This window comes from Colius striatus, chromosome 21, assembly GCF_028858725.1.
Source record: "Colius striatus isolate bColStr4 chromosome 21, bColStr4.1.hap1, whole genome shotgun sequence".
Taxonomy (NCBI): domain Eukaryota; kingdom Metazoa; phylum Chordata; class Aves; order Coliiformes; family Coliidae; genus Colius; species Colius striatus.
The window spans coordinates 6,850,942-6,875,950 of NC_084779.1; the positions used below are offsets into that span (position 1 = coordinate 6,850,942).

General features: G+C 39.6%; 1 protein-coding gene across 5 annotated transcripts in view; it reads left to right on the forward strand.

Annotated features, from left to right (window-relative positions):
- Positions 1–25,009, forward strand: part of RERE (arginine-glutamic acid dipeptide repeats) — a 202,080-nt gene that overhangs the window by 96,442 nt on the left and 80,629 nt on the right. For 4 of the 5 annotated variants that reach the window (XM_062012752.1, XM_062012756.1, XM_062012754.1 and 1 more), the window contains exons 4-9: positions 3,459–3,564; positions 4,927–5,023; positions 8,101–8,205; positions 21,225–21,273; positions 23,280–23,404; positions 24,041–24,140. In XM_062012752.1, the coding sequence (XP_061868736.1) occupies positions 3,459–3,564; positions 4,927–5,023; positions 8,101–8,205; positions 21,225–21,273; positions 23,280–23,404; positions 24,041–24,140 (582 nt within the window). Of the gene's footprint in view, positions 1–3,458; positions 3,565–4,926; positions 5,024–8,100; positions 8,206–14,441; positions 14,550–21,224; positions 21,274–23,279; positions 23,405–24,040; positions 24,141–25,009 lie in introns of those variants that run through there. The other variant, XM_062012757.1, reaches the window with a different exon arrangement.

Consider the following 25,009-nt stretch of genomic DNA (forward strand, 5'->3'; position numbering starts at 1 on the left):
CCATGCCCACCCCCGCCATGAGCTAGGGGATGTGTCTTCTGTGTGCACATGGTTCTAAAATAAATAGTCAACCACAGAAGCTGGCACCTTGACACTCTCTGAGTATACTCTGCTCTGTAAATGACAGACGTATTTAGAAAGTTGGCTGACAAAATAGCATGTCTAGGAATTCCTGTGCAATGAGGGATGTACATGTGCAAAACAACATTCTGACAGTCGTTCTGTATTTTCAGGGAGATAGGAACTGCATGATTTTATGGGGTTGAACTTGAATCTTGGAAAGCAGATCTAGAAATACTTTTTGAGATGAAGCTTTTAAATTAATTGGACAAGAAGCAGCAGTCTTGGTCAAAAGAGACATTGAGGAAGATCAGACCACACACACCCCTCCACCCCCGAAGCCGCAACGCAAACCCGACTGGCGTCAGCAGAGCGCAAATAGCAGCTGATTAGTATGTCAGCGTATTTTTAGTGGCATCATTGTCCAGAGGCTTCTTTCTGTAAAAAAATTAGTTGCAGATCTCAGTTGTAAATGATATTTTTGTTGCTGCATTCTTTATGTATGGAGGCATTGAGTGGGGCCATGTGCCTGCGTTCAATGATTGAAATGAAGTCGAGCAGTCAGTGTTACAGAGCATGTGCTGTTTTCCATTTTGAAAGCTATATAATGAGTGTAACTTTTAAAGAGGCTGTATTCATTTATTTCTATCATGTATAATTCCTCTTAAATGATTATTTAATAAAATCTAGGTTTTGGAAGTTAAAGGCATAGGAAGTTGGTGTATGCCATGGCTTCAAATTGATGCTTACACACACCATTTAGATTGTCTGTTGTTTTTATTATCTGGTTTAGTTCTCATTTTACCTTCATTTTTTTCCCCTGTAGTTACTAGAGTTAGATAATTTTTGTTTCTGAAGTATGATGGAAGAAAAGCCACTTTTTCTTTGTGTTATAAAAACCTAATTTTGTTTTTCTCTGTGATCTTCCCCTCTGACGATGCCTCACAACCACATGATCAACCTAAAGAAGTCAGTACCATTCCAGCTGGCAGGTTGCCTTGTAGGGCAATTCATCATTTCCCTGAAAACTTCTTAGATTCAGCCAGCCTCCTGAAATTCAATCTCAGTGCCCTGTTCTTCCTGATGGTGAATCTGATTTCAGGGGAGGAAATGTTGTTGTTCTCATTCACTGGGCAGAGTAACTGCTAACCTCTGGAATAAAACAGGGAAGGGAACAACTGTGGCATTCTGTGAATCGGAGAATTAAGTTTCAAGTTGAGATATGGGCACGTTCCCATCAAATTCACTGCTTGAACAAGCCAAAAGCTTCAGTCTGTATGTGGATGTTATGTTTTCCAAAAGTGTGAGGGTTTTGAGTGATGAGGTGTGCACTCACAACAAAAAAAACACGCTTTTCTTTTTATTCTGGTGGAACTTTTTATGTTCCAGCTTGTGCCTGTTACCCCTTGTCCTGTCACTGGCCACCACAGAACAAACACTGGCCCCATCCTCTCCCCACCTGCCCTTTAGGTATTGACCAGCACTGATAAGGTTCCCCCTCAGCCTTCTTCAGTGTACGTCTCATGCTTTTCCTTTCCCTTTTTGCTATTCAAAGCCACAGCCACCAGCCAAGTTGAATACTGTATGTTATAGTCCTCCTTCATGGTTGCATGTACATACACACTTATGCCTCCTTTACAGTGCTCCCTGGAGTGTTGTATTATTTGAAAGGCACTCGACTTCAGTGGCACAGACCAAGAAAATCTAAGTAGTAGTTTTTGATGCCTGTTGTCATCTGTCCATACAGAGAAGCTGAGTAGTTTTTGTGCCACAATGGGATGCTTTCTGAGTATGTTCTCAGGGCTTTGTAACACAAGAGGGGTGATTTCTCCTCTCAAGTGGGAAATGCAAAGAGAATTTCCAGAAAAAGGCTGGGTTACTGTTTCCCATTGTTGTTGCACACAGTTCTTATTAACACTAATTTAAGAACAAGATCTTAGCAAGAGGGTAACACAACACATACTTGTATTTGTTTCTGTCTTCAAAATTCAGAAAGCCTATTCATAAAATCAGTGAAGTGCAGAACTTTTAGGACAGCAGACAAGTCTGCAACCACCTTTTGTGAACAGCAGGCAGCAGAAATCAGTGGTGCCTCTCTGGCTTTGTCCTTTAGACTTTTTTCATGCCTGAGACAAGCTTCTTGTCACTGTGCATGTGTTAATTGTTTTTTTAATTTAAAGAAAAAGGTAGGTTTGGGTTTCTCGTGTACAGCACAAGTGTGCTCGGTATATTCCCGAGTGTGATTTGAGGCGTTCGGTGCACGGAGCACATGCGGGCAGTGGTGGATTAGTTAAACTTTTATCTGGCACAATGCTGCCACTAGCAGTTTTTTTATGGTATTACATGTGTTTGTAACGAAAGGCTTCAAGTGCTTTGAATGGAAAGATTTTGATGTTGTTTATTAAGCAGAAAGGGTGGAAATTGCTGTAACAACTAGACTGATGTGAATAGGAGAGACGGTAAGAACTTTCTGGTTCAGTAACCTGTAATTCAACTTTTAAATGTAAATGTTTGAAGAGGAGTGTTAGGGTCTAGAGAACTGTAGTCCAGAAAAAACAAACCCTGCTTCCAATTGCCTCATGTCAAAAGAATGTTAATTTCCCTTTAGGCCTTCCTCTGTTTCTTCAAGTGTTTTGAAGTGGTAGAAAGAATCGACTACTGAGGGTTTCAAAGTTAGATTGAAGGAGAATCTGTAATAACTAGATCTAAAACGTCTGTTTTGGTGTTTATGCTTCAGTGTCCTCCTAAAAAGGACCAAACTGGTGACTGGCCTCTCAAAGTAGCACTTCACCAGGATAGTTTGGTGTGAGTTTTGCTGTTGGCTTTGAGAGATGCATGAACAGTCAGAGCCTGTAATTATTGGGACTCGAAGTGCAGTATCTTCTTTTGTGTAAAGGAGTGTAATAAAGAATATCTGTGATAATATCTAATTCCATCTGTCATTGGGGAAAAAAAAATCTAGTATCTGTTGGTTACAACTGTTACAAATGGTCGCACTGACTTTTGTAGCTGTTGGTCTTCTATTCTTCATGTTTGGCCGTGAATACTTTTTGATTGTAGAAGTTAGTAGACTAAGATCATGAAGCCAAAAATTCCAATCCTTTTCTGATCCCTGCCTCCTCTCTTCTTGGGTTATTTTTTTGTGGATGAATAGATTAGTATTTGCCGATCAGGTACATGGAGATGATGATGCAGTAGGTTCTTTTTGCTGTTGTCTAGTTGGAAAGTCGCTCTGTGTCACTCTCCTCTGGTTTCATTTGTCTAGAGATGTATTTTCTCATCCCTTTTGGTTCTTGCCCCAGGCTCTCTTCAATGTGAAACCAAATTTTATTCTTGAGAAGATTGTCAGATGTGGTCTGATTTCCTTTTTAGTAATGCCTTTAGACCTTCTTTTTCAGAGTAAACGGGACCACCTCCTTATGAATGTCAAATGGTACTATCGCCAGTCTGAAGTCCCAGATTCAGTCTATCAGCATTTGGTTCAGGACAGACACAATGAGAATGGTAAGTTAGGCTCTGTAGACTCTAAGGCCTTCTTTACTTGTACTCTGAATTTGGAAGTTTTAACAGTCCAGAAAGCAAGAACACTTTAGCACGGGGATGTGTGTTACAACAATATATCAGAAGATGGATGATAGTGTTTCTTACCTGCCTTGCTAATTAGTGCGTGTCCTGTAACACTAGCTATAACAACAACATTGGATCCTTCATGGTTCTTCTGGACAGTGTGCTAATACCTAACTGGCTGAAGACCAGGCTGACTGAAGAAGCTGTGAATCTTTGTTTTGTGATTATTCTACCATAGGGTCATAAGAATGACCTTTCTTTTGCCTTTGTGCCACCTTGCACGTGTGAACACTCACTGTGATGAATATTGCAGTAAGTGATGGAACTGAAACTGTAACTCATTGCTGAGTTTTTTCCCCCCTTTTTCTCTTTACAAAAACAAGTGTGATCTTGGGTTTAACAGAAGCACAATAAACTGTGTTACATATTCCAGTGTCATTTATCTCTTGCCTCTAGGGGAGACATAACGTTTGTTACTATTCCTACCAGGAAATTTCCTTGAGGCAACTGTTAAAATTCTGAAGATACTCCAAGGTGAATTGTGATGATATAAGTTGATGCTTGGAATATGGAACGCAGCAACTTTTTCACGCATGAGAATACCAAGTTGAGCATATCTTTTTCCCTTTTTACAGGCAGTAGGGATGTTTTGCTTTTAGATGAAGCTGCACAAGTCTAACATTTCTCTTACTGTTTTATTTAAGACTTCTAACAATAGGATAATGGGGACAGTGTCAACAAGTGGTCACATTTGCTGACGTTACTTTTTTACGTGTCTCTCATGAATGTGGACAAGTATTTTTGTCTGCTCTTCAAAGGTATCGTAAAGAAGCTATGAAAGAAGTTGTTTTCCAATTAACACTGGGAATTTTCTGATTATTATGTATCTCAAAGCCAGGGCAGTACGCAGTTAGTATGGTCACGACTTGGAAGGTCTGAGAAAAACATGCAGAAGAACCAAACCCTTAACCCAGACCTAGAAGTCAGTGATAAATGTATTTGCTTTATTCCTTTCACCTAGGAGTGACCACTTCCACTGGTCGGTGCATAGGATGTCATCCAGTACCCCTACAAGCTCTCACAGCAGTTTTTTTAGACATAAGGGAGAAGAAAAATGAGTATCATGTTATTTTCCTACCTTACAGGCCATGTAAACAATCCCCAATGTTTGACATGGCCGAGGAGAGTTTGTAAAGGAAATATCCTCAAACTTTGACCTGTGAAAAATACCTGCAAAATGGTTTCAGACTACAGCTAATATGTTGGTGGTTTTCTGTTTGTGTTTTTGCTTTCTGGCAGACTCTGGACGAGAGCTTGTTATTACAGACCCCGTTATCAAGAATCGAGAGCTCTTCATTTCAGATTACGTTGACACTTATCACGCTGCTGCCCTCAGGTAAGTTGCAGAGGATATGGTGCAGTGTCTAAGGTTGATGGGGGAGGAAAAAAAACCCCTTTATTGAGGGAGAGGTGCTTTTACTGGTTTTGTGTGGGGAACATTAGCATACTGCTCAGCTTTCTCCTCATCTCCTACAGTAATTAACTTGTGTTATCTGTTCTCATTCAAAAAGGAGCTGTAATTCTAAAACCTCATTTTAATCTCAGTTAATCAATGTTGCTCAGAAGATAGAGTTTCCCATCATTGCTAATTTAGGTTATTGCTTGTTCCTGCAGAAGCACTATCCTTCCCTCCTCTGTGTTTGATTTCACTATTAACAATAGCTTCTCCTAGGAAAGTGACTGTTAGTATGCTGCCCTGATTAAATTGCCTTAAAGGCTTTTTCTTGGAGCCACTTGTCATTGTTGCAGCTTGGCTAAGAGCTCCATGAAAAACTAGCTATACAGACAGGAGGTAATGGACCCCAATAGTGCTCTGTGTGCTGTGTGCCCTTCCCTAGAGGCTGGTGCTTGCTCTCTTCACTCACCGTGTTTTTAACTGAAGTGGCTGGCCTTTGGCTTGGCTGAGGGGATATACAGTTACTTAAATGTTTTCAAATAGAAACATCCAGGCCTTACTTTTCAGCAGATTTTCAACATGCCAAACATGCATGGATATTGTCAAAATGCAAATTGAATAATCTCCCTGATAATAATGTTCAGATGGTGTTTCACTAGAACCATCTGGAGACATTTTTTTCTTCAGAGTCACTTCATTGAAGCCACTTATTTCAAGACAAACTAGCTGCAGCTTCTGTTATATGGGAGGGATGAAGTCTTTGATTTACATTTTAGACTTTTTTTAGAAACTGAGAAAATTCCAGTGGTGTATTGTCATCTCCTGAGCTCCACAGTGCCTTTCCTGACTTACAGAAAGTTGCCTTCCAATTGTAAATCGATGGGCTTAGAAACAAGCTAGCAGGAGGTTGGCTGTCTTGATGGAACTACTCTTGGAAATCTCTCTGCTTGAACTGAGAAAAAATGGATTATGGTTATGGAATTTTCCTGGGTGTATTTTAACAACTTTTACATCCTTTCTGGTGTGGGACATTTTTTTTCCTGAAAGAAAAGATAAAAATGGAAAGATGAAAATAGAACATGTGTGTGTGGCAAGCAAACTTGAAAAATGACCTTCACTTCTCCCCTTCCAAAAAGACTGAAGGCTGCCAAAAAACTAAACCTGTCTTGAGACTAGCTCAACCTGTCTTGTCTTTTTATCTACTTTCTTTTTCTTGAAAGTGCATACTATAGACACCTTTCAAATCATTCTCATTTTGCTTTGCTGACATATGGTTTCACTGTTGTTTTGTTGTGTTCTAAATTGTTCATGCTTCTGGTAATTCTTATGGTATCTGAAGATGCTGATAATTGAAAATGCTTCTGAAGGATAAAGGTTATATTTTTTTACTGAGTATGGGAAACTGATTAATACATGTCTGTAATTTTCAAGTGTACAAGATGAACATAAGGGTGATTGCACATGGTGTTCTTACCGTTTGAGGGCGTGGAATAGGGAGAATGTATTGTGATGCATGAAAGGAAGGTTTACACGGAATTCTAATTTATTATAATATGAAATTGTTTCTCTGCCCTTTGCAAACCAATGGTCACATAATGAATTAATGACAAATGAGGAAATAAAAACAGTGATTGTAACTACTCATCTGGTCTCACCAGTGAAAGGATTTAACTAGAAGATACTTGCAGATCCCTGTGGAAGTGTGTAATATAAGTTATGTCCTTTTAACCTAGATTTAATCTTTGTGATAGTGTGTAGTAGTACTATTTGTCTCAAATGCTGTGAATAAGGTGTACTACATCCATGAGTATAAGTAACACAAGCTTATCTAGAGAACACTTATTTACTGCCAGATGAATTATTGAAAGGAAACTAAATATGTTTATTCCTAAAAGTACCTTTAAAGTGTGAATATAATGTGAAATACCAGAACTAATACACCTTCTCATTCTTGTCCTAAATGACTAAACCAGGAAATAAGCTTCAGACACCAGGAATGAAATAAATGAATGAAGAAGTTTCTTTTACTATTTCTTCATCTCAGTTAGGGACCTTGTTTATGTTCCTTTACAACCTGGCATGACCTGTGCAATATCTTCAGTGTTGCTTTGTCCTTTACCAGAAAGGCAGTTGACTGAGAATTAGGCAACCATAGGAACAATTATGCAGCCTCAGCTCCCAGGATAGCCACATTGATTTTGTCTTAAAGCAGTCAGCAGCTCTGTTCATCTTTCATCCTTCTGATGTGGTTTTTTCCCCCTCACCCGTAGTAGTTGATGTTGTGTGTCGGAGAGCTCATGTTTCAAGGCCAAGTCCTTGATGACTGTTGATGGGTAGCCCCAGTTCTGTGGCTGCTTGGCCTGTTTATCTCTGCCAGCTTCTGATCAGATATACACGGTGGTAGTCAGCAGCAGTGCATCAAGTGGCAAAGCACAAGCAGCTATGGAACATACTGAAAAACTCTTGAGGAAGTGAGATACAATTTCTTACAGCTAGTCTCATTCTTATCCTTAAGGATAATAAATACATACTGAAAATGTTAATAATCTGTTGTAGAACAGGCTAATAAATCCTCTTTTCTCTTTATCTTTTTTTACCCTTTCTTCTACTTTCATACATAACTTCTATGTGTTTGGTATTTGCATTCTTCTTGCATTTCTTGATAAAAAAACAGGATAGCTTTGCTTTTTGATTCAGAAGTGCATGAAACTGAAGTCTTCTTTACCTTTCTAAATAAAAACCTGACTTCCCAACTAATTTGAAGCTTCCTTAAAGACACAAGTGAATAAAGGAGTTGTTGAGGAACACCACCTGAGACATGGTAACTGGATTTTCTTCCCTTTCCAGCATGGGAAGAATCTGCATGGCTATTCGTTACTACAGGCTTATATTTATGACTTTTTAGATGTTAATGAGATGAGGATGTCTGTGGCTTATACCCAGATTGCCCTGGCACTTAATTAAAATAGCTGTTATTGAAGGCAGAATTCTAATACCATTTTCCCTCTTTCTTTCAGAGGGAAGTGTAATATCTCCCATTTCTCTGACATATTTGCTGCTAGAGAGTTTAAAGCCCGAGTGGATTCGTTTTTCTACATACTGGGCTATAATCCAGAGACAAGGTAAGTGAAGTGAATTTTAAAGACAAACTTTACCAGTAATCTGAGCCTGTAGGAACAGGAAAATTACTCATGAGAAGTTAAAATCAACTGTGATGCTGATAGGAAGATGGGGTAGAAGGGGATTTGAGGGAGAAGCTACATCTTCCTGCTGAGTGTATGTATGGGAGAGAAATGAGGGTAGATAAGGAAATGGTGCAGTGAGTCATGACATCTGATTGCATCTCTGGATAAATAATGTACTGCTTCAAAACAGGTTTTCAGGATCTAGAATTTTAAGGTTGTTTACCATAGCAGGGATTCATAGCTGTCTCAGTGGCTAATTGCACACCCTGAAAGTACTTCAAAAATATATTCATACCTTCTAGTAAGCAGTGTTGAAACTTGGACACATTTAAGAAATCCAAGTGCAAGTTTTTAAGTGTGGAAATGAATGCTTTCATATGTAGATGCTCACACGGGGTCTCCTATCTACCATACTTTACTGACCTTGTATTGTTATATTGTTTCTGTCAGTGCATAAAACATAATTAGCTGTGGATCTTGATTTCTGAGGATATTGTTGAGAAAAGTATTAGGTAGGGATTAGAGAGGCATATAAATAATAAATATTTGAATTGTTACATGGTAGATTTACTGTTTTTAATGCAGAGATGGATCTTTATGCTTCAGGGCATAGCCAACCACTAAATGCTTGCCATTAGGAAGAAACTCCCTGTGTGGGCATATTATTATGTGATTGCCTATTTATGAGGCTTCCTCTTCCTTTCTTTGAAGTGTCTTAAACAGTCCATATGTCTGAGACAGGCTGTTGAACTGGGTAAACTCCCTTCAACACTTCAGTTTGCATTCAATAGCAGGTGGTGTCAGAGGAGTCCCTAGAAGGCAATCTTGGTAGTGGATGGTGCTGAGCTCTGGGAAAAGGGCATGAAATTCTGATATGTTATAAAATACAGTATGTTAAAACATTATTGTAATAGGATTTGGTCATTTCTTTAGAGCAGTCCGATAAGGCAAGGCATGTGAGAAGTTTGTCATGATATACCTCTGATATTCAGCTTGACCCTTATATTTGACTTGAACTTCTTCACTGCAGTTTAGTCCTGAGGGTGTGAATGCTAAGTGATTTGTATTAGAGTCCAAGCCGTGTGTTTCATGATTCTCTGATGAAATGCCACTTGAAGTTGTCAGTGAAGTTTTCATCTCACTTTGTGTGCAGTAGTAGTTAATTCTTCCACCTATTGGAAAGTGACTGAGCCTGAAAAGATCAATGAAATGTCAAAGCATAGCACTTAAGGAACAGCTAATTACTCAGGCTAACCAACTCTCAAAATGTAGGTTTTCCTTCACTTTGTTGCAGCCAGGGTTATTTTTAATTATAGTATTTCAGGCCTGTGTTTTGTCTTGGAACAGGGAGAGGTTTAGAAAAAGGAGCTGAGTCAAGGTTGCTTGATTATTTTTGACTTGTATGTTTTGCTACTGCTTTACCATTCATGCTGCTTGGAATATCCAGCTCCAGATGTATTTTGCTTTTGGAAGTTAAAGTGGTGTAGCATACATTCCAGAGTGACCTATTACCCTTCAACTTGATCTACTTTTCTAATGTTCTGTGGTGTTTCACATGGAAAGGATGGAAAATGTTTGTGGTAGCTGGAAGTAATAGTCTGTTGCAGATAAGGTTCTGAATACTGCAGTGTGACCTGCTCAACCTTCTTGGAGATGTGTGTGATGGATGCATTTTTAGGCCAAACAGTTTTAAGCTGTGGGTTGCATCTACAAAGGTCTATTTCTATTTGAGTGATTTTTTTCTTTTCAGCATAAGATGCTCAATACTTCTCCAGAACTCTCAAATGCAGCTCAGTGTATTGGGAATCTGTTTTATATGTTTTCATGTGTTCTATTTGAAAAATAACCTGTAAAATTCCCAGACCCCCAAAGCATTCAAACCACTGGTGTGGTGGATGTGTAATAAGAGGCCTTTTTGTTCTTGGAGCACACAGTGCTAAAGGAAAATATGCTTTGTCCTTTCTTTTCCATTTGAAAGCTTACTGACTATAAAGTTAGCTTGGGAAATACCAACCATAATCCTGTTGTTGATTATTCTGTGGTCTGGAACTGGTAAACCTCTGTGTTTAGGGAGAACTTTTTTCTTTACTATGTATATCAAGCTGGGTGGTTTTTTCTCCCTACAGAGTTCAGTTACAGATTACATGCTGTGTTTCAGTAATTTCTCACATCACTAAGGAAAAACCTGATTGTAGAATAAAAACCCATACTAGTCTTAAAGCTAGAGGCTGGGTGTTAGCACCTTGAATAGTGTGTTAATCAAGCTAGTAAGTAGACCTAAAATATGTTCCTGGCTCTCAAGTGAGCTCATATAGCCAGCTGAGAAAGCAAAATCATTTTATACCAAGCACTTCAAAATCCATTTCATGTCTTTTTAGAGAACTGACTGCTTTGACACTGACAAATTCCACTGATGTGGGATCCCACTCCCAACTTTTGGGTACCCCATATGGTCAGATGAGACCAATGCTTTTTCAAAGAAGAAAGATTAAGTGAATTGTCTATGCTCTAAAATTAGTTAAGAAGCATTTCTGCATGTGTAGAATAACAGTCAAGAGGCATTAATGGACAAAGAGAATGGGACCTGATATGTCAGTTCAGGAAATCAGTAACTGCACCAGCTTGAGTTAAGCTGTTCATTTGGTATTTGAGTCAGTAATCATCTTTGCCTGTTAAATATGCAGCAAGGCTGGGGAAGGCTGTTGAACATGCTGCTTGGTCTCAGACAGCTGTTTTTCACCAGCTTACATCTTGCCACTCAGTACAACTCTAATTCTTACCCATTTTGTAATTATATGTGGCCGATTTTTGGCAAAAGTTTCTTCCAGTCCATCCTTTTGTAGCCTTGACACTCTGTGTGGGCTTAGAGAAGCACCTTTTAACTGCCTCACTCGAGGTGCAGCAATGTCAAGTTGCACTATTGGCATTGGCCTCTTTTGGTAGTGTACTGGCACATATTAAGCAACCAGTTCTTTTGTCTCAGGACTAAACAAATACTTGATAAAGTTTTGCCTGACGCAGACATTTGTAAATACACATAGATTGAAATCACAGAATCTTAGAATCTGAAGGGTTGGAAGGGACCTTGAAAGATCATCTAGTCCAGCCCCTCTGCTAGAGCAGGATCTCCTAGAGTAGGTCACAAAGGAACTTGTCCAGGTGGGTTTGAATATCTCCACAGTTTTACTTGGAACTAGAAATAATCACATATTATTCTCCAAATGGTTTTCATGGTCATGAATCAAAGTTACTTTCCCACAACTTTGTGCATAGTAGAGCTAGATAATACTTAACATTAAAGGCAGGAGTGAATTTTATTTAATAGATGTTTTGGAAAGACCAGGATCTCGTCTGTGTTCTTATTCCACAACATCTGCTTTTCCTTGCGTTTTTAATCTTCTGAGGTGTTTCTGTTGGATGATGTTGTCAGTTAAATGAGTATTGGTTTGTCTCTGGGAGGAGTGTTCCCACGAGTGAAAAGGAAGGTGACTCTTGTCCTTCATGGATTATTATTTCATGTTTTCTGCAAGGGGTTTTCTGTTGAAAGACTGAATCAAGAGCCTCTTTCTTTTCTTTTGGTCTCCTTTCAATGGAAAGCATAGTGGGTGGAGTACAAGTCTCAGATCTAGAAAGAGATAAAAATAGTGTATATTCTTATGAAGTCAGGAAGCCAGTGTGGAGCTGTAAGTAGGATTTTCAAAGCATCCTCTTAATGTTGCCCTTCTTTAGAAAAAAAGATGTAACTGAATGATGAATTGATATCTACAGCCAAAATGGAACAGAGAATAAAGAAGACTTCAGGGCTCTGTTTGCTATTTTGATCCTTTTGGTTAATTTTTAGCAGTAGGAGTATTTTGATTCTATGCATATAATAGTGCTTAGGGCAGTGATGAAGTGTGAAATGCTCATAAAGGTTTTGAAATGTATCCATTCTTATGTCTCAGATCAGAGCCTTAAGATGAGTTCTTATTGTGCTTACCCTTAGTAGCACATGATGAGAGTATGTGGTGTACTTGGTTAAGAAAGACAATTCCTACAGCGTGTTGCAGTTCCTTTTTTCTTCTTTCAATAGGTTTATCAATTTCAGATATAACCAGCATTCCTCCTGATGGGGGAAATTGGGCAGTGTTTGTATGGTATGCCCATCTCATATGGAACAGATGGCTTCTGTATGTCTTAGTAAATTACAGCAAAGTCATTTTTGTATCACTCTCACCTAATATTCCCAGGAAAGAATTATGGAAGGTGCTGAGTACTCTCAGTTCATGTCAGTAGGTGTTGTTGGCTGCCTTGCAGGTGATTCCGTTTAAACAAATAGACAAAAAACTCTCAAAAACCCCCATACATTTAGATAATGGATGTTTAGTTTTCTTGAGTGGCTCCTTCTGGCTGATACTACACTTATTAATAGAACCTGGAATACGTTATTTCTCTGTGTCCATATCCCAGTGTCTCTCTCAGCTGGTGGGCAGCATAAAAGCTTGAGAAGTTTTTCTCAAGTTCAGTGAACTTGAGGAGGAAAAAGCCCAATCCAGAACAGCAACAAAAGATCCAGAAATACATTTGAGCTGTAGTTGAAATGAGGAATAGGTATATTTGGCCTTGGAAGTGTTCTTACTTAAATCAGGCGTCAGGTAAAGACTGTGCAACATGCTTGCAGTAGTTACCTTCTTGTAGTCTGTAGCCTGGGAAAATTTGGCCTCATGGTCTTGTTCTGAATGTTTTGCCTCCTGTATCTGTCTTAAAACAGAAGTGAGCTGATAGAATGTTTTGGTTGTTTTTTCTCATCCACTTTGAAGCAGTTTATAAAGCTTCATTGTGTTTCTGGAAGTTGTAAATACTTAGCTTAGTATAACTGAATATTTCCAGGGAAGCAGAAGAACTTTTACCATGGTTGGTTGTGTTTGCTTTTAAGTTTAAATAGAAACTTTTTCATGAACATGAGCCAATCCCCTTGATCCCATTCCTTAGGGAGTGGCTCCATCAGAGCTTTCCTCAGGTGAATGAGCTTTGGTAGCATCAGATAGTTTCAGTTAGAGCCGTGGTAGCTGGAATGTTCCAATTAAGGAATGTTTGAATTACTATGGCAGGTTCATGGAAAGAGCCAGATTCTGTTGGTGAAGGGTCCCGAGAAAGGGGTGGGAGGTGACATCATATGGGCAATAAGAAAGATGTATCCACCTGTGTTACAATAATATTTTCTCCCTGGATTATTGTGAGAGAAAACTTAGGGTGGTGCTGTGACCTGATCAGTTTTGCTTAGTCTGTTTCTGTCTTCTAACATTCATTATTTGAGACACTTTTTGGCCTTCTCTAGCCTCATAGTCAATTCAGGCATCTGAGATGGCTGAAAGTGGAGGCAGATGTACTAATTAAAGCATTTTATGCTGTAGGGAAGAGGGATATTACCTTCATATCAATGGGTAGCTGAGGAATTTTTTGAGAATTACAGTAATAAACAGGAAGGCCAAAAAGCAAAGCTGCTGAGGGAAGTTTGAGCAGTGAGTGAGTCAAGTCGGGCTCCTTGTGGGTTCACTGTGTGTGCTAGTAAATGCCAATGGCATTGTTGCAGAGAGTTCATATTCTTTATATGTTCTCATATATTCCATTATTGACAGGTAGAATAAAAGCATTTTGTGCATCAGCTTTGCTGCTTTGTTTCCGAGCAAGTAAATTGGATATTAAAATGTGAAATGGGTCATTTGCACCTTGGAAAACCTCAGAGCCTTTTAGTCAGTGTAATTTTTAATAAGCTAATCACAAACTAGGAAAACAAGGCTATTAGAAGCCCTTTCTTGTTTTCAAGTTGATGTGCATTTCATTTGGAGAAGATTATAGCAAGTGCTGAAGCAGAGATCTCCAGCCTTTGCATTGCTCTGCTCTCAAGCGTTGTCTGTATCAGATCCCCTAGCTAAGGCCCCACTTCCCTGCACACTAGCTTGGTATGCAGAAGCTGCAGAGTCTGTTCAGTGTGCTTTATTTACGGAAACAGCAGGGTTGAGATTGATTGCGTTGTAAGACAGTGTGTGGATGAGGGAGGGTCACAGCACATGCTCAGTCCTGTCAGTCCGAGGGCGAAGTTTCTGCGTTCTGCGTGCAGGCTTAGGTCATAGCACAAGCTCAGTGAAAGCTCTCTGAGGTCTCTCAGACTGCATGTGCCTCCATTTTGAGTTGGTAGAGTGGAAAAGGCAGAGTTTTAGCTGTTAAGTAGAGGGTTCAGGAATACATCTAAGCCCACAAGAGCCTGTCATAGTCATGGATGATCCATTCAGCCCCTGCAGGTAGGCTACATCACTCTGGCCTCCCCTAAACCATGATGATTTTTGCTGTTATTTGTGACTTCTGAAATGTTTATGAAATCATTTCATTGCTATTGCATGTTCCTCAGACCCTTGTAATCACATCAGCATTGCTGTGCAGCTGTTTGTGTGGTGCATGAGGGCACTGAGCAGGGGTTCTGCTGGCAAAGGGGTGCATGTAGCAAAACGTTGAAGCTGTCTGGGCTTCCCCCCCCCCCCCTTTTTTTTTCCCCTTCCCCTCGTGGTGCAGTTTGAATTTCAGTTGTGCTGTCTGCATGCCAGCCTTACAGCAGGTCTGTAGGGAGCTGCAGAGGCACTCGGCAGGATGCAGCCTCGCAGAAGTGGCTATTAGGAAATGTTTGGGCCTGCAACAGACTGTTTAGATAATGTTCTAGGGAGGGTCGTAGATCAGCAGCCATTGGTTGTTCTGAGGATGGGTGGTTCTCGTTCTGATTGAGGGCAGTGATCCTCCTGATACTTCTTTTTCCCCTGTAATACTTAAGGAAGTAGCCAGCGTGGTTCTGCTTGCTTGTCAGTCACATGCAAGTAACACTTATGCATCTAAAATGCAGCAACGTTGTCTTGTGTGTTGATGTTTAGCACATGGCAGCAGTGTAAGCAATATCAGGCTGGCAGAACACTTTGATTTTTAGACTGTTCTGAATAAAATAGAGGACTTGGGCTCTACAGTTTGCTCTGACAGTCATATGGTTGTGACTGGCTTTGAGGTCCTTGTGGGACAGCCATCAGGGTCTTGTCACTGTTAAATATAAATGCATTAGAGAGGACTTGGGTGTGTTGAATAGGACTAGAATTGATTTTGCAGCATCTTCTCATTCACAGTAATGTCTGAACTTGTGCAACACGGTGCTGTTCTGCTGCAGCCCTCTGCCTAGCCTGTTGGCTTGCAGAACTGATCTCACACCGTTGGTTTTACGGCTGAGGGGGAAATACTTCACTCAGGGTAACTTGTGAATTACTGGAGTGTATTGAGTTTGAAGGTGACAGGACAGTTGGCATTATAGTGACATCTCTGGAGCTTTATAGCAGAGTGTTGACCTTTAGCCTTGCACACATTCACCTGTGCAGCGTGCACTGCTGTGGCTACCTGCCTTTTGTCAGAGGCTGAGGAATGACTGATGACTGATTGCATAATGATGTCTGTATCTGTGTGCTATCTGAAGTGTCATTCCCTTTTTCCATTTCCTTGTGTACTTATAATGTGTAAAATATCAGGAACAACTATTTAGTGTGGGTCACTGGTAATTTTTGCCATTGGCTGAGGCCAAGTCAGGCCAATGATTATAGAGCACAGTTCCCTTGAACTTGTCTGTGTGAATCACCCCATAGTTGCAGTGAATGTCTCTGTAGGCCTTGGCTTTAGAAACATTCTTAATAAAAGAGGTACTTGAACATGACAGTGCTCTGTAGGAATAAGGGGATATGATACTTTGTGTCCTTATAATTTGTTTTAATTGTTGATTTATAAGCAGAAGAGAATGCATTAAGGGATGGGGAGAGTACTAAGCACTCTGCTTTGTGCTCTTTCAGTGATAATCTGTGCATGCATTTAAAACAGATTTGGAAAATAAATCACTTGTAACCTTCTCAGTTTGGTCAGGCTGGTTTTTAAAAGCTGTAAGGTTAATTTACAGTAGGAGAGGTGGGGAAAGAGAAAACACTGCTAGGTTGTAACAAAACAAAATCTGATGGTTAAACAGAATGATTACATTCAGCAAAACAAACTGCTGGAATAATATGCCAAATAAGGCATTCTTCACTTAATCACTTCCACATGACAACTTGTGGATGGGATGCTGGTTGTATTGGCTCTCAGAACTCCCCCTTGAAGGAGGTGTCTGGTGTCTGTGCTACACTTGTGTAGAATCAGATGTTTCCTGCTCCTGGCAAACGTAGATATTTATATTCCCTGTGGCAGTGCTCCTATCAGCAGTGGTTTTAAAGACCTCAATTTTTCCTTTCCACAAGCCTCAATGCAAATGTCTTTCAACCCTTAGTGATGGGGTTGTTCAGCCAGTTTCTAACAGCAGCATTTTTTGGGGGTTGTGCATAGATGTACGGGGCTAATCACTGCCATCCTACCTTTAGAGTAGGGGACAGTACTTCTAAGGACTGTATAGTCTTTTTTTCTAATATATAAACCTGATAAGAAATACTGTTATCTTGGAAAAGCTTTCCCTGCCTGACTTCAACACCTCCAACTAACTCCTCCAAACAGCAGCATGGGTGAAAAACACAAAGTTCTCCACCTTCTTAAAGGTCTGACTGTGTGATCAGTCAGCAGGTTTGAGCTTGTACTGAGCATACAAGTGTTCGTACATGTTTAATTCCTGCTTTAGATTGGGCAATCAGTAGGAAAAGTTCTCATAAAACTTTATTTGTGTGAAATAAGAGTTTGATTTTTTTTTTTCCACTCAGAACACAGAATTGCTTGTGCTGCTTTTCATGTGACAACATTATTACAACAGGTTTTAAACAGAACTTAAACTTATTAGAGGCTGACCATTAGCAAGAATATTTTCTGGGCCTTAAAATCGTACTTGCAGAGAATGGATTTTAAAGTCTTGCTTTAAAAAGGGGTTTCAGGCACAAGTGCAAGCTGGACTTTTGTATTTGAGTAGCTTAAAGTAATTGTTTTTATGTAGAAAATAACTGTTAGTGAAAGCTGCCAAACTATTGTTTAATCTGTAAATTGATGTAGGTCCCCATACAATGAAAGCAAAACCATGTAACTCATGGTCTTCAAGCAAGAATTGCTGTTTGTTTCAGGAAGAGGAGATGACAATTCTGTTGCTCTTAGGCACCTAACTCATGGGTTTGTGGCAGTTGTGGGTGTGTTACTTGTTAAAGTTGGAATGATCTGAACCTGATTGTCCCTTTTGTGTTTTGAACTGTGTAATGTAAAACCATAACATGTATCAAAATGGTGGTTTCGAGTCAAATTGACGATCCATTTGGATTGGATGAGGGATGAGCATGGCAAGGGAAACTGAAAATTTATGACTCCACAGAAAAAAATGCAACAGAACATGCTACCAATCTCTTGAATGTAATGCCAGTCCCTGTCAGGTCCTGATAAGCGATTTGTTTCATCACCTGGAGTAACTTTGTTCTCTCTCATCCCTCTGTAAAGACTGATCCTTGATAGACTTATCATTTTTAGGATGACATCTTGAGCTTTTTTTTATCTTGGCTGTTGGACCTTTTGCATGAAAGATTTGGTTAAAACCCAACTCTTTTCCTGAGACTCTTTCCTAACTGCTTCAGATTAATATTAATTGTACGAGAGTCACAGATCTGTAGGAACTGCCTTACTGTAGCACACAATTTATGTAACTGATTATCTTGCCAGTAATGGTGAGTGTTTGACTACATCAACGTTCAAGTGCATGATTGCAATTTATAATCTATTCTGCCTATAATGCACGTATCTAATCTGGTTTTGCTTTTATTTAGTAAGCCATTGATTTTCATACCAGGCTTTGCAAATAAACCAACCCAAATCTCATACAATTCATTGTTTAGCATTGTTCTATAGCTCATTATGGATTACTAAAACACACTTCCCTCCCCTGCCCTTCCTATCCTGGCTTTGGTATGTCTTTCCTATTTTCATTTTTCATCATTTAAAAATAATGACCTCTTCCAACTGTTTTTTGCACACTTTCTTAGCTAACAATCTGTCCTCATTGTGCTGGCTGAATGCACAGTAATAACTCTTCTGATACCCCTTCTGGTCTCTGCTTCAGGCCCCTGTCTCCTCCTACAGCCTGTACTCAGGATGATGAGAGCTACTTAGACCCCTAGTGCCTCCTGATTTAATTGTTGAAACTTCTTTTGCAGCATGAAGTTTTTGTTAATGATATGCATATGTTGCAGCAGGCTGTGGTTTTTAGCAAGCTGGTGTTAAAAACCCTTTTTGAAGAGCTCCAGAGAGAGTCAGGAAGACTGACTGAAAGGGGGCCTGTGCCTGAGCAACTAGATTCCCTCAAGTCACCTTAATGTAATACAGAATTGAGAATTATGGTGCCAAGAGTGGCTAAACAAGTAGTACAGAGTGGTATCTGATGTGTGATATTGGGGTTGTGGTGTTTTAGTGGTGGCTTTTAGTTTAAACTTTATGGTAGCATTATGTTATTCTCATGTATTCTGAGCCCATGTACAGTATAGACAAAAGGTAGATGATGAGCAGAGAGGGTTAAACTTGTTTCTGTGTTTGAAGTCATGCAGGAGCTGTTGTTGCCAACCTTTATTCCATCCTCTCTTTCCTTCTTTCTAGAGCTCATAAATTAAAGCTCTACAGCACCTTGTGTTGTCTCCTATTCCTTTCTCATCCTCACCCCTGAACTGTTTTCGTTCAGTGGTGCTGCTTTTGGCCTTGAACCTCCAACCTCCCCGGTTGCTTTAGAACTGAGAGGACAAAGCTTTATTGAACTGAACAGCCTCTCTCTTCTCTCTGAACTGTTTGCAAGAAGCCTCTCTCAGATTAGTGTGCTTGCTTTGCCCTGCTCTGCTACAGAAGCTTCTTGCCTTTTTGATATTCAGTCGCAGGCTTCCATCTCATTTCTGACCAGCCCCTGTTTACTTTGCAGAATACAGCGTTGTCATGGCAACAGGTTACTTTTCAAAGGGAACATCTTGTCATTATATTTAATCCACTGCAGCTGAAGAAGACTGAAATATTAAGTTGTTGTTGCTATGGATACTGCTTTGTTACATCAGTTTCTTTTGTGTCAGATTTCATATACAGTGTTGGGTCCTCATTTTTCTTTCCCACAGAATAAACAGAGTGTAATTGCTCTCCACCGATGTAATTTTGCTTAAAAATCTAGAGTGCATTTTAGTTTCCATAGCATGAATTTTCTTTCCATTTGCAAACCCATTTCTAAGGACGTGGGAACAGTAGAAATTATTTCACAGATTGTGTGCCCTTGCTGAGCAGTCAGCTTTGTGCCCTTGTAAAAATAAGTGATGTAGTGCAGCCTGACAGAGGTCCTGCACAGTAGCTTCATGCAGTCCAGTACTTACCTTTTGGAGCAGGTGGAGGGAGCACCTTCAGGGCCTGAATATAATCAACAAATGGTAAATGCCTGATGAAAAGGCATACAGAAATATTTCTCACAGCACTTGGTTTTCTTGTAAGGTATCGTGGTTGGATGATAGCCTCATTAAGTTTCCTGAGCTAACTTTCCATGTGGAGTTAGGAGCAGAAGCCCTATCCAAAACTTTGGGTTTATCTCTGCAGTTACTCAAAGGATGCTCCAGCATCCCATGATCGGTCTTGATTCCTAAAGACTTTATCATGTTCGGTATGATGCAAGTGAAGGAATTGGAGGATGTTTGGAGGGCTGTGGCTCTTTTTTTCCTATCTAAACAAGATAATTTTCTGTTTAAGTACAGAATGTACTTGTGCAGCCTTTGGCTGGTGTGAAGTATTGTAGCTGGCAGAAACTGCATAGACATGTTTTTAAGTTCGACTTGCACTGACTAGTAGAGATGAGCATGGCTTGAAAATGAATTCTGGGAATAAATAAAGAACATCAGCATTTTCTGTTGTCAGTTTCCCCATCATTCCTTAGAGGGAAAAATTCTGACACCCTGTAGCTGAAAAAAAAAATGTACCCTGGTATTTAATTTATAACTTTGTAACTATAAAATGGATTTTCTAGTTCAATCATTTTTTTGCATATCCTGAGAACAAGAGAACAGTGTCAGATCATGTCTTGCAAAAATATGCGTTGGAGAAAAACATTTTGACATGTTCTCATTCTTTTTGTGAGACTTGTGGCACATGTTTTAGTGTGGATCTGCTTACAGGAAGGTAGCACTGCAGACACACGGTGACATAAGATTATTACAAAATTGGTGTTTATTCCTGTCTGACAGGTTCTGCTGTCGTGTTGTCTTGGATAAGGTCTGTGCAGATCCACTGCTGTAGTTTACCCAGTTCCTGTAAAAGCAAATCCCAAAATGAACTCAAGTTTGCTGTTTCCAGATTAAAGTTGGGGGATCTGTGAGTGGTTTGTGTGCTCTTCCTTGTTAGGGAGTTGAGAAATACTTGTTGAAGTGTTAAACTCAAAAGTTTATCTTGAAACATCTCAGGGTTTTGTCATCCTTTTGATATAATAGGCAGCAAATAAAGATATCTGTTCAAGAAGAATTTATAGGAAGCAATTGAAGGAGCATAGTGCTAGTGGAAGTCAGATGCTTGTTGGAAGGTGTTTCTCTGTATAGCAAGCTTTTGGGTTGACTGGCTAAAGCCTGGAGTTCAGAGCTGTAAAGAATTGTAGAGGCTTTTGAAAGATCTTTAATTAGATGCCACTGCTCCTTCTATCCTGCATGATATCTAGACATCAAAAATTAGGGAGATATGTGTCCTGTTACCAGCTCCCCAATGCTTTCTTGCTACTGTGAGGCCAAATCACTGGTCCTTCTCTTGACTTCAACTCCTTGACTTCCAAGTTGCAGAGTAGCCTGTAATACACCTGTGTAGATCCTTCCTTATTTTGACAACATTGTATTATTTTTGACGCTCTTCCATTTGCATTGGAAATGTGATGGCCAAAACATACACAATATGCTTCTAAATATCATTATTTGTTATTCTTACTACTGTTCTTTTTCTTTCTATATTAGGAGGCTAAACAGTACCCAAGGTGAAATCCGAGTTGGACCCAGCCATCAGGTAAAGGATTTTGTTTGTGTTTTCAATATCCAGAGGGCATGTTTCTGTCACTTGAGCTATTTAGAGGACATTTAAAATTGTATGCATTCAAAGGAAATGCATTTTAGAGGGAATAGAAATCCTTAGCAATTAAACCTGTGGTGTTCTTTTCACTAGTCATAATAAGAGTTCTGTAAATGGTACCTTCAAAACAGCTTTCATCTCAAATTGTCATCTAATATTTTGGCAGGTATTAGTCACCTGTGCTGTAATGTGTAATTATCAGATGTTTATGGATGAGGAAAGAAGTACAAAGGAAGTCCACTGATTCAGAATGCTTATAATTTTTGCTTGATTGATTCTTTAAACTTCCGTTGTCCTGTCACTCATTTGCTGAGCATCTGACAGGCGACATCGCTGAGACGGTGCGTTCTCATCCCGTGAATTAGTGTAAGGTTTAATCTTAACATGTTGTGAATGGTTGGTTGTAGGCTGAGGTAGGAGATCACATTGAAGATATTTACTGCTTTCCATTCTGTAGTCTGACTTACTCTGTGGGAAGTGTAAGAAATCTTCTCTGCGAACTGAGTGAATGGATACACTTTACCAACCTCATTGAGAGTAAGGTATATGTAGCAGAATACAGAAACAGCCCTGAGATCTCACTAGTGGTATCTGATGAGTATCTGTGGCCTTCATCTTCCTTAAATTGTGTGTGTTAACAGATGCTAGAGGACTGCTGGGTTGGTTTTTGATACTTTGTGCATAAATACCTCTAATTACTGCTTGTATCACAACAGCAAGTAGGGACACAAATGAAGGTAAATGCTTTGTAGAATTGCGGTGGTTCCCAAAATTCACATGTGTGGGAGGAGAGTGGATCTCTAATGAATATTTTCTTGTGAAAACATCTGGTTAGCAAATTAGTAACCAGAGGTATTCAAGAGGAAGTTGCTCTTAGGAGTAACTCCAGTAATTAAGCATGTTCCTAGGGTACGTAAGGATGAACGTTCATTTGTGCAAGCTCCCTGTTTGCAAGAATGCACAGCTCTCACAGAAATCTCATCTTGGTATAATGCTTGCTTATCCTTTTTCCAGAAGAGAAGTTCAGTGACATATCCATTTTCCCAGGCAAGAAGCAAAATAAAGTACAGATTAAAGAGCAGAACATGAAAGACATCTGAACCTGTGACTTGTAATTACTGGTTATGTATAACTGTTGCCTCTCAAATATGTTTAGCATTGTAAGTATAGGAGGTAATTATAGGGCTTAAAAGCTGTTTCTGAAGAGGCTCTCAGCTATCTCATACCCTCGCAATAGATGACTAAAAATGCTAATTGGGTCTCTGGATACAGTGTAGTACTTATTTAGTGGCAGGGTTCATTTAAATGAACTGTCTCACTTTCAGGAAATGTCTTTGTTTCTCTTCAGAGTTTTAATGATTTACTGAGGACTTAATTTTAAACTTAGTGTGGAATGTGTGTGGGTTTTTACTGGTTTAAAATGGTACATTGCCTTCTTTTATATTAGTATTTTATATGGGTATGGTTTAGCCTGGCAAGGAGGAGTTGTTAAAGCATCTTTTTGACAAATGAAGGCTAACTGTCTCTTTGAGGGTGAAGTCTCCAATGATTCATTTGTATACAACAGGAGACTACACAGATTTACTTACAAGCTGTAATATTTCTGCAGACATACTTGCACTTTGGTCTGTGTCCAGAAGGGCTTCACTGGTGTCAGGCTGAGCAGTGGTGTGAACTCTGCATAATTGTCAGAAAATGAGCTTCTCTCCCAAGAGAAGGAATGATGGATTGAATGAATAGACTGGGGCTTGATGACCCAGTTAACTCAAACTTCTGAAACTTGGATTGGATAGCTTCACCACCTGTTGTCTGAATGCCTTCCATCCACGAGCTCGTAATATTCCAGGGAATTTACCAGCTTCATTATTCATAACGTTTGTGCATCTTCCTAACAGTGTTAACAACTGTAATGTCTCTATGAACCCTTCATTTTTCTTTCCCAGGCTAAGCTTCCAGATCTGCAGCCATTTCCTTCCCCAGATGGTGACACGGTGACACAGCATGAAGAACTTGTGTGGATGCCAGGAGTCAATGACTGTGACTTACTTATGTACCTTAGGGCAGCAAGGTAATTTCAGTCAAGGTATTATCAATGTCTTCAGAATGCTGAAGTGGAAATGTGACCCTTTACGTTCTGTTTCGGTGTAATGTGCATGTCTACTGGGTAAGCTGAAATGTTTAGTTGGAGATGAAGCTCTGATTCCATGCCAACATAGAATCTTTCTATTGCTTTTCTCTGGTGTGCATGGTGGATGGATGAGATACACTGATGGGCCTCATGATAATACACAATATGAGTAAGTTGCTTGTGGTTTGCAAGAATTCAGAGATGTGGAGAATGTGCACTTCAAGTCAGTTTTCTTATATAATGAAACTGAGGTGACAGCAGTTTCGCTGTTTCTGAGTCTGTCCTCACATATGCATATAGAGGTCCTGTCTTCCATCATCCTGATCAGGCTTTGGTACTACTGCAGTGCAGATTCTGAATTGATGACATCCACTTATATTGGATTTCAATTTTGCATTGATTATTCCATATGTTGAGATGACTCAGGTTTGCAAAACAAACAGCAGAGTTGGTGCTGCCTCGTTTTGCTTGTTTCCACAGTATTGCAAAGCCCTGAAGTTTGATTGAAGTATGTGTGTATTGCATCAAACAGCAGCTGAAGAATTTACATTCTTTTTTCCCCTTCAAACTTTCAAGGAGCATGGCAGCTTTTGCAGGCATGTGTGATGGAGGATCCACAGAAGACGGTTGTGTTGCAGCCTCCCGTGATGACACTACACTTAATGCACTCAATACAGTAAGTACATAGAAGTACTGTACGGAAGAACAGTCTTTCTGTTTATTTCTGGGCTGTGTAAAGCACATGGTGCATAAAATATTTAGCAGGTAAAATAGATTTTGGGGATTATGAGTGTAATAGTAGCCTCACATCTGCAAAGTCAAGTGTTGTTTCTCATTGTTTTGCAGTGCACTTGAGAACTGAAATGATTGTACAAATCTTAGTCCTTTGGTTCCTTTCCTAAAGATAGCCAGTGTGTTAAAGATTCTTATGCTGTTTGATAAGAATTGCAGAAAAGTCAGATTTAAACATCCACTTCAGTTTCTAACCTGTTTTACATTTCATCTAATTTGTCTCTCTTGAAATGAGTGTCATCTGGTTCTGGTGGCTCTAGAGTTTCCTAAGTTGTTCCCTAATATCTTCCTTAGGACCTCAGACCTCTGTTGAGACCAATAATCACCCAAGAGCTTCTGGAATTAGAATTTTTTTTGCCTTGTCATTCCTAATAGACTAAGGCAGAAAATTCATTTGACTTTGCTTCTAAGGGCCCTGTAGTTGCACTTGTAGACTTGGTGCTTCTGAGACTCAGACTAGCCCCCAGATATTTTGTTTCTGTTCTTGTGATTCTTTCCTCTTTGTGTATCTAGTGCACATCGATTTTAGAAACCGATGGTTGGTTCATTCTCTGAATGGCAGAAGGGTTTCACACTTCTGGAACAGAAGCACTGTGCAATCTCTTAATTTGTCTTCTTTAAGAATCTTGTTTGTCTATTTAAGTATTTTTGAGTGCCTTGGTTGTGACTTCCCAGTCCCCTCAACATGACATTGTAACGTATAGCAGGAAGATTTAACCTGTTGTGCTTGTGTAGTCATCTCATTACCTTCAG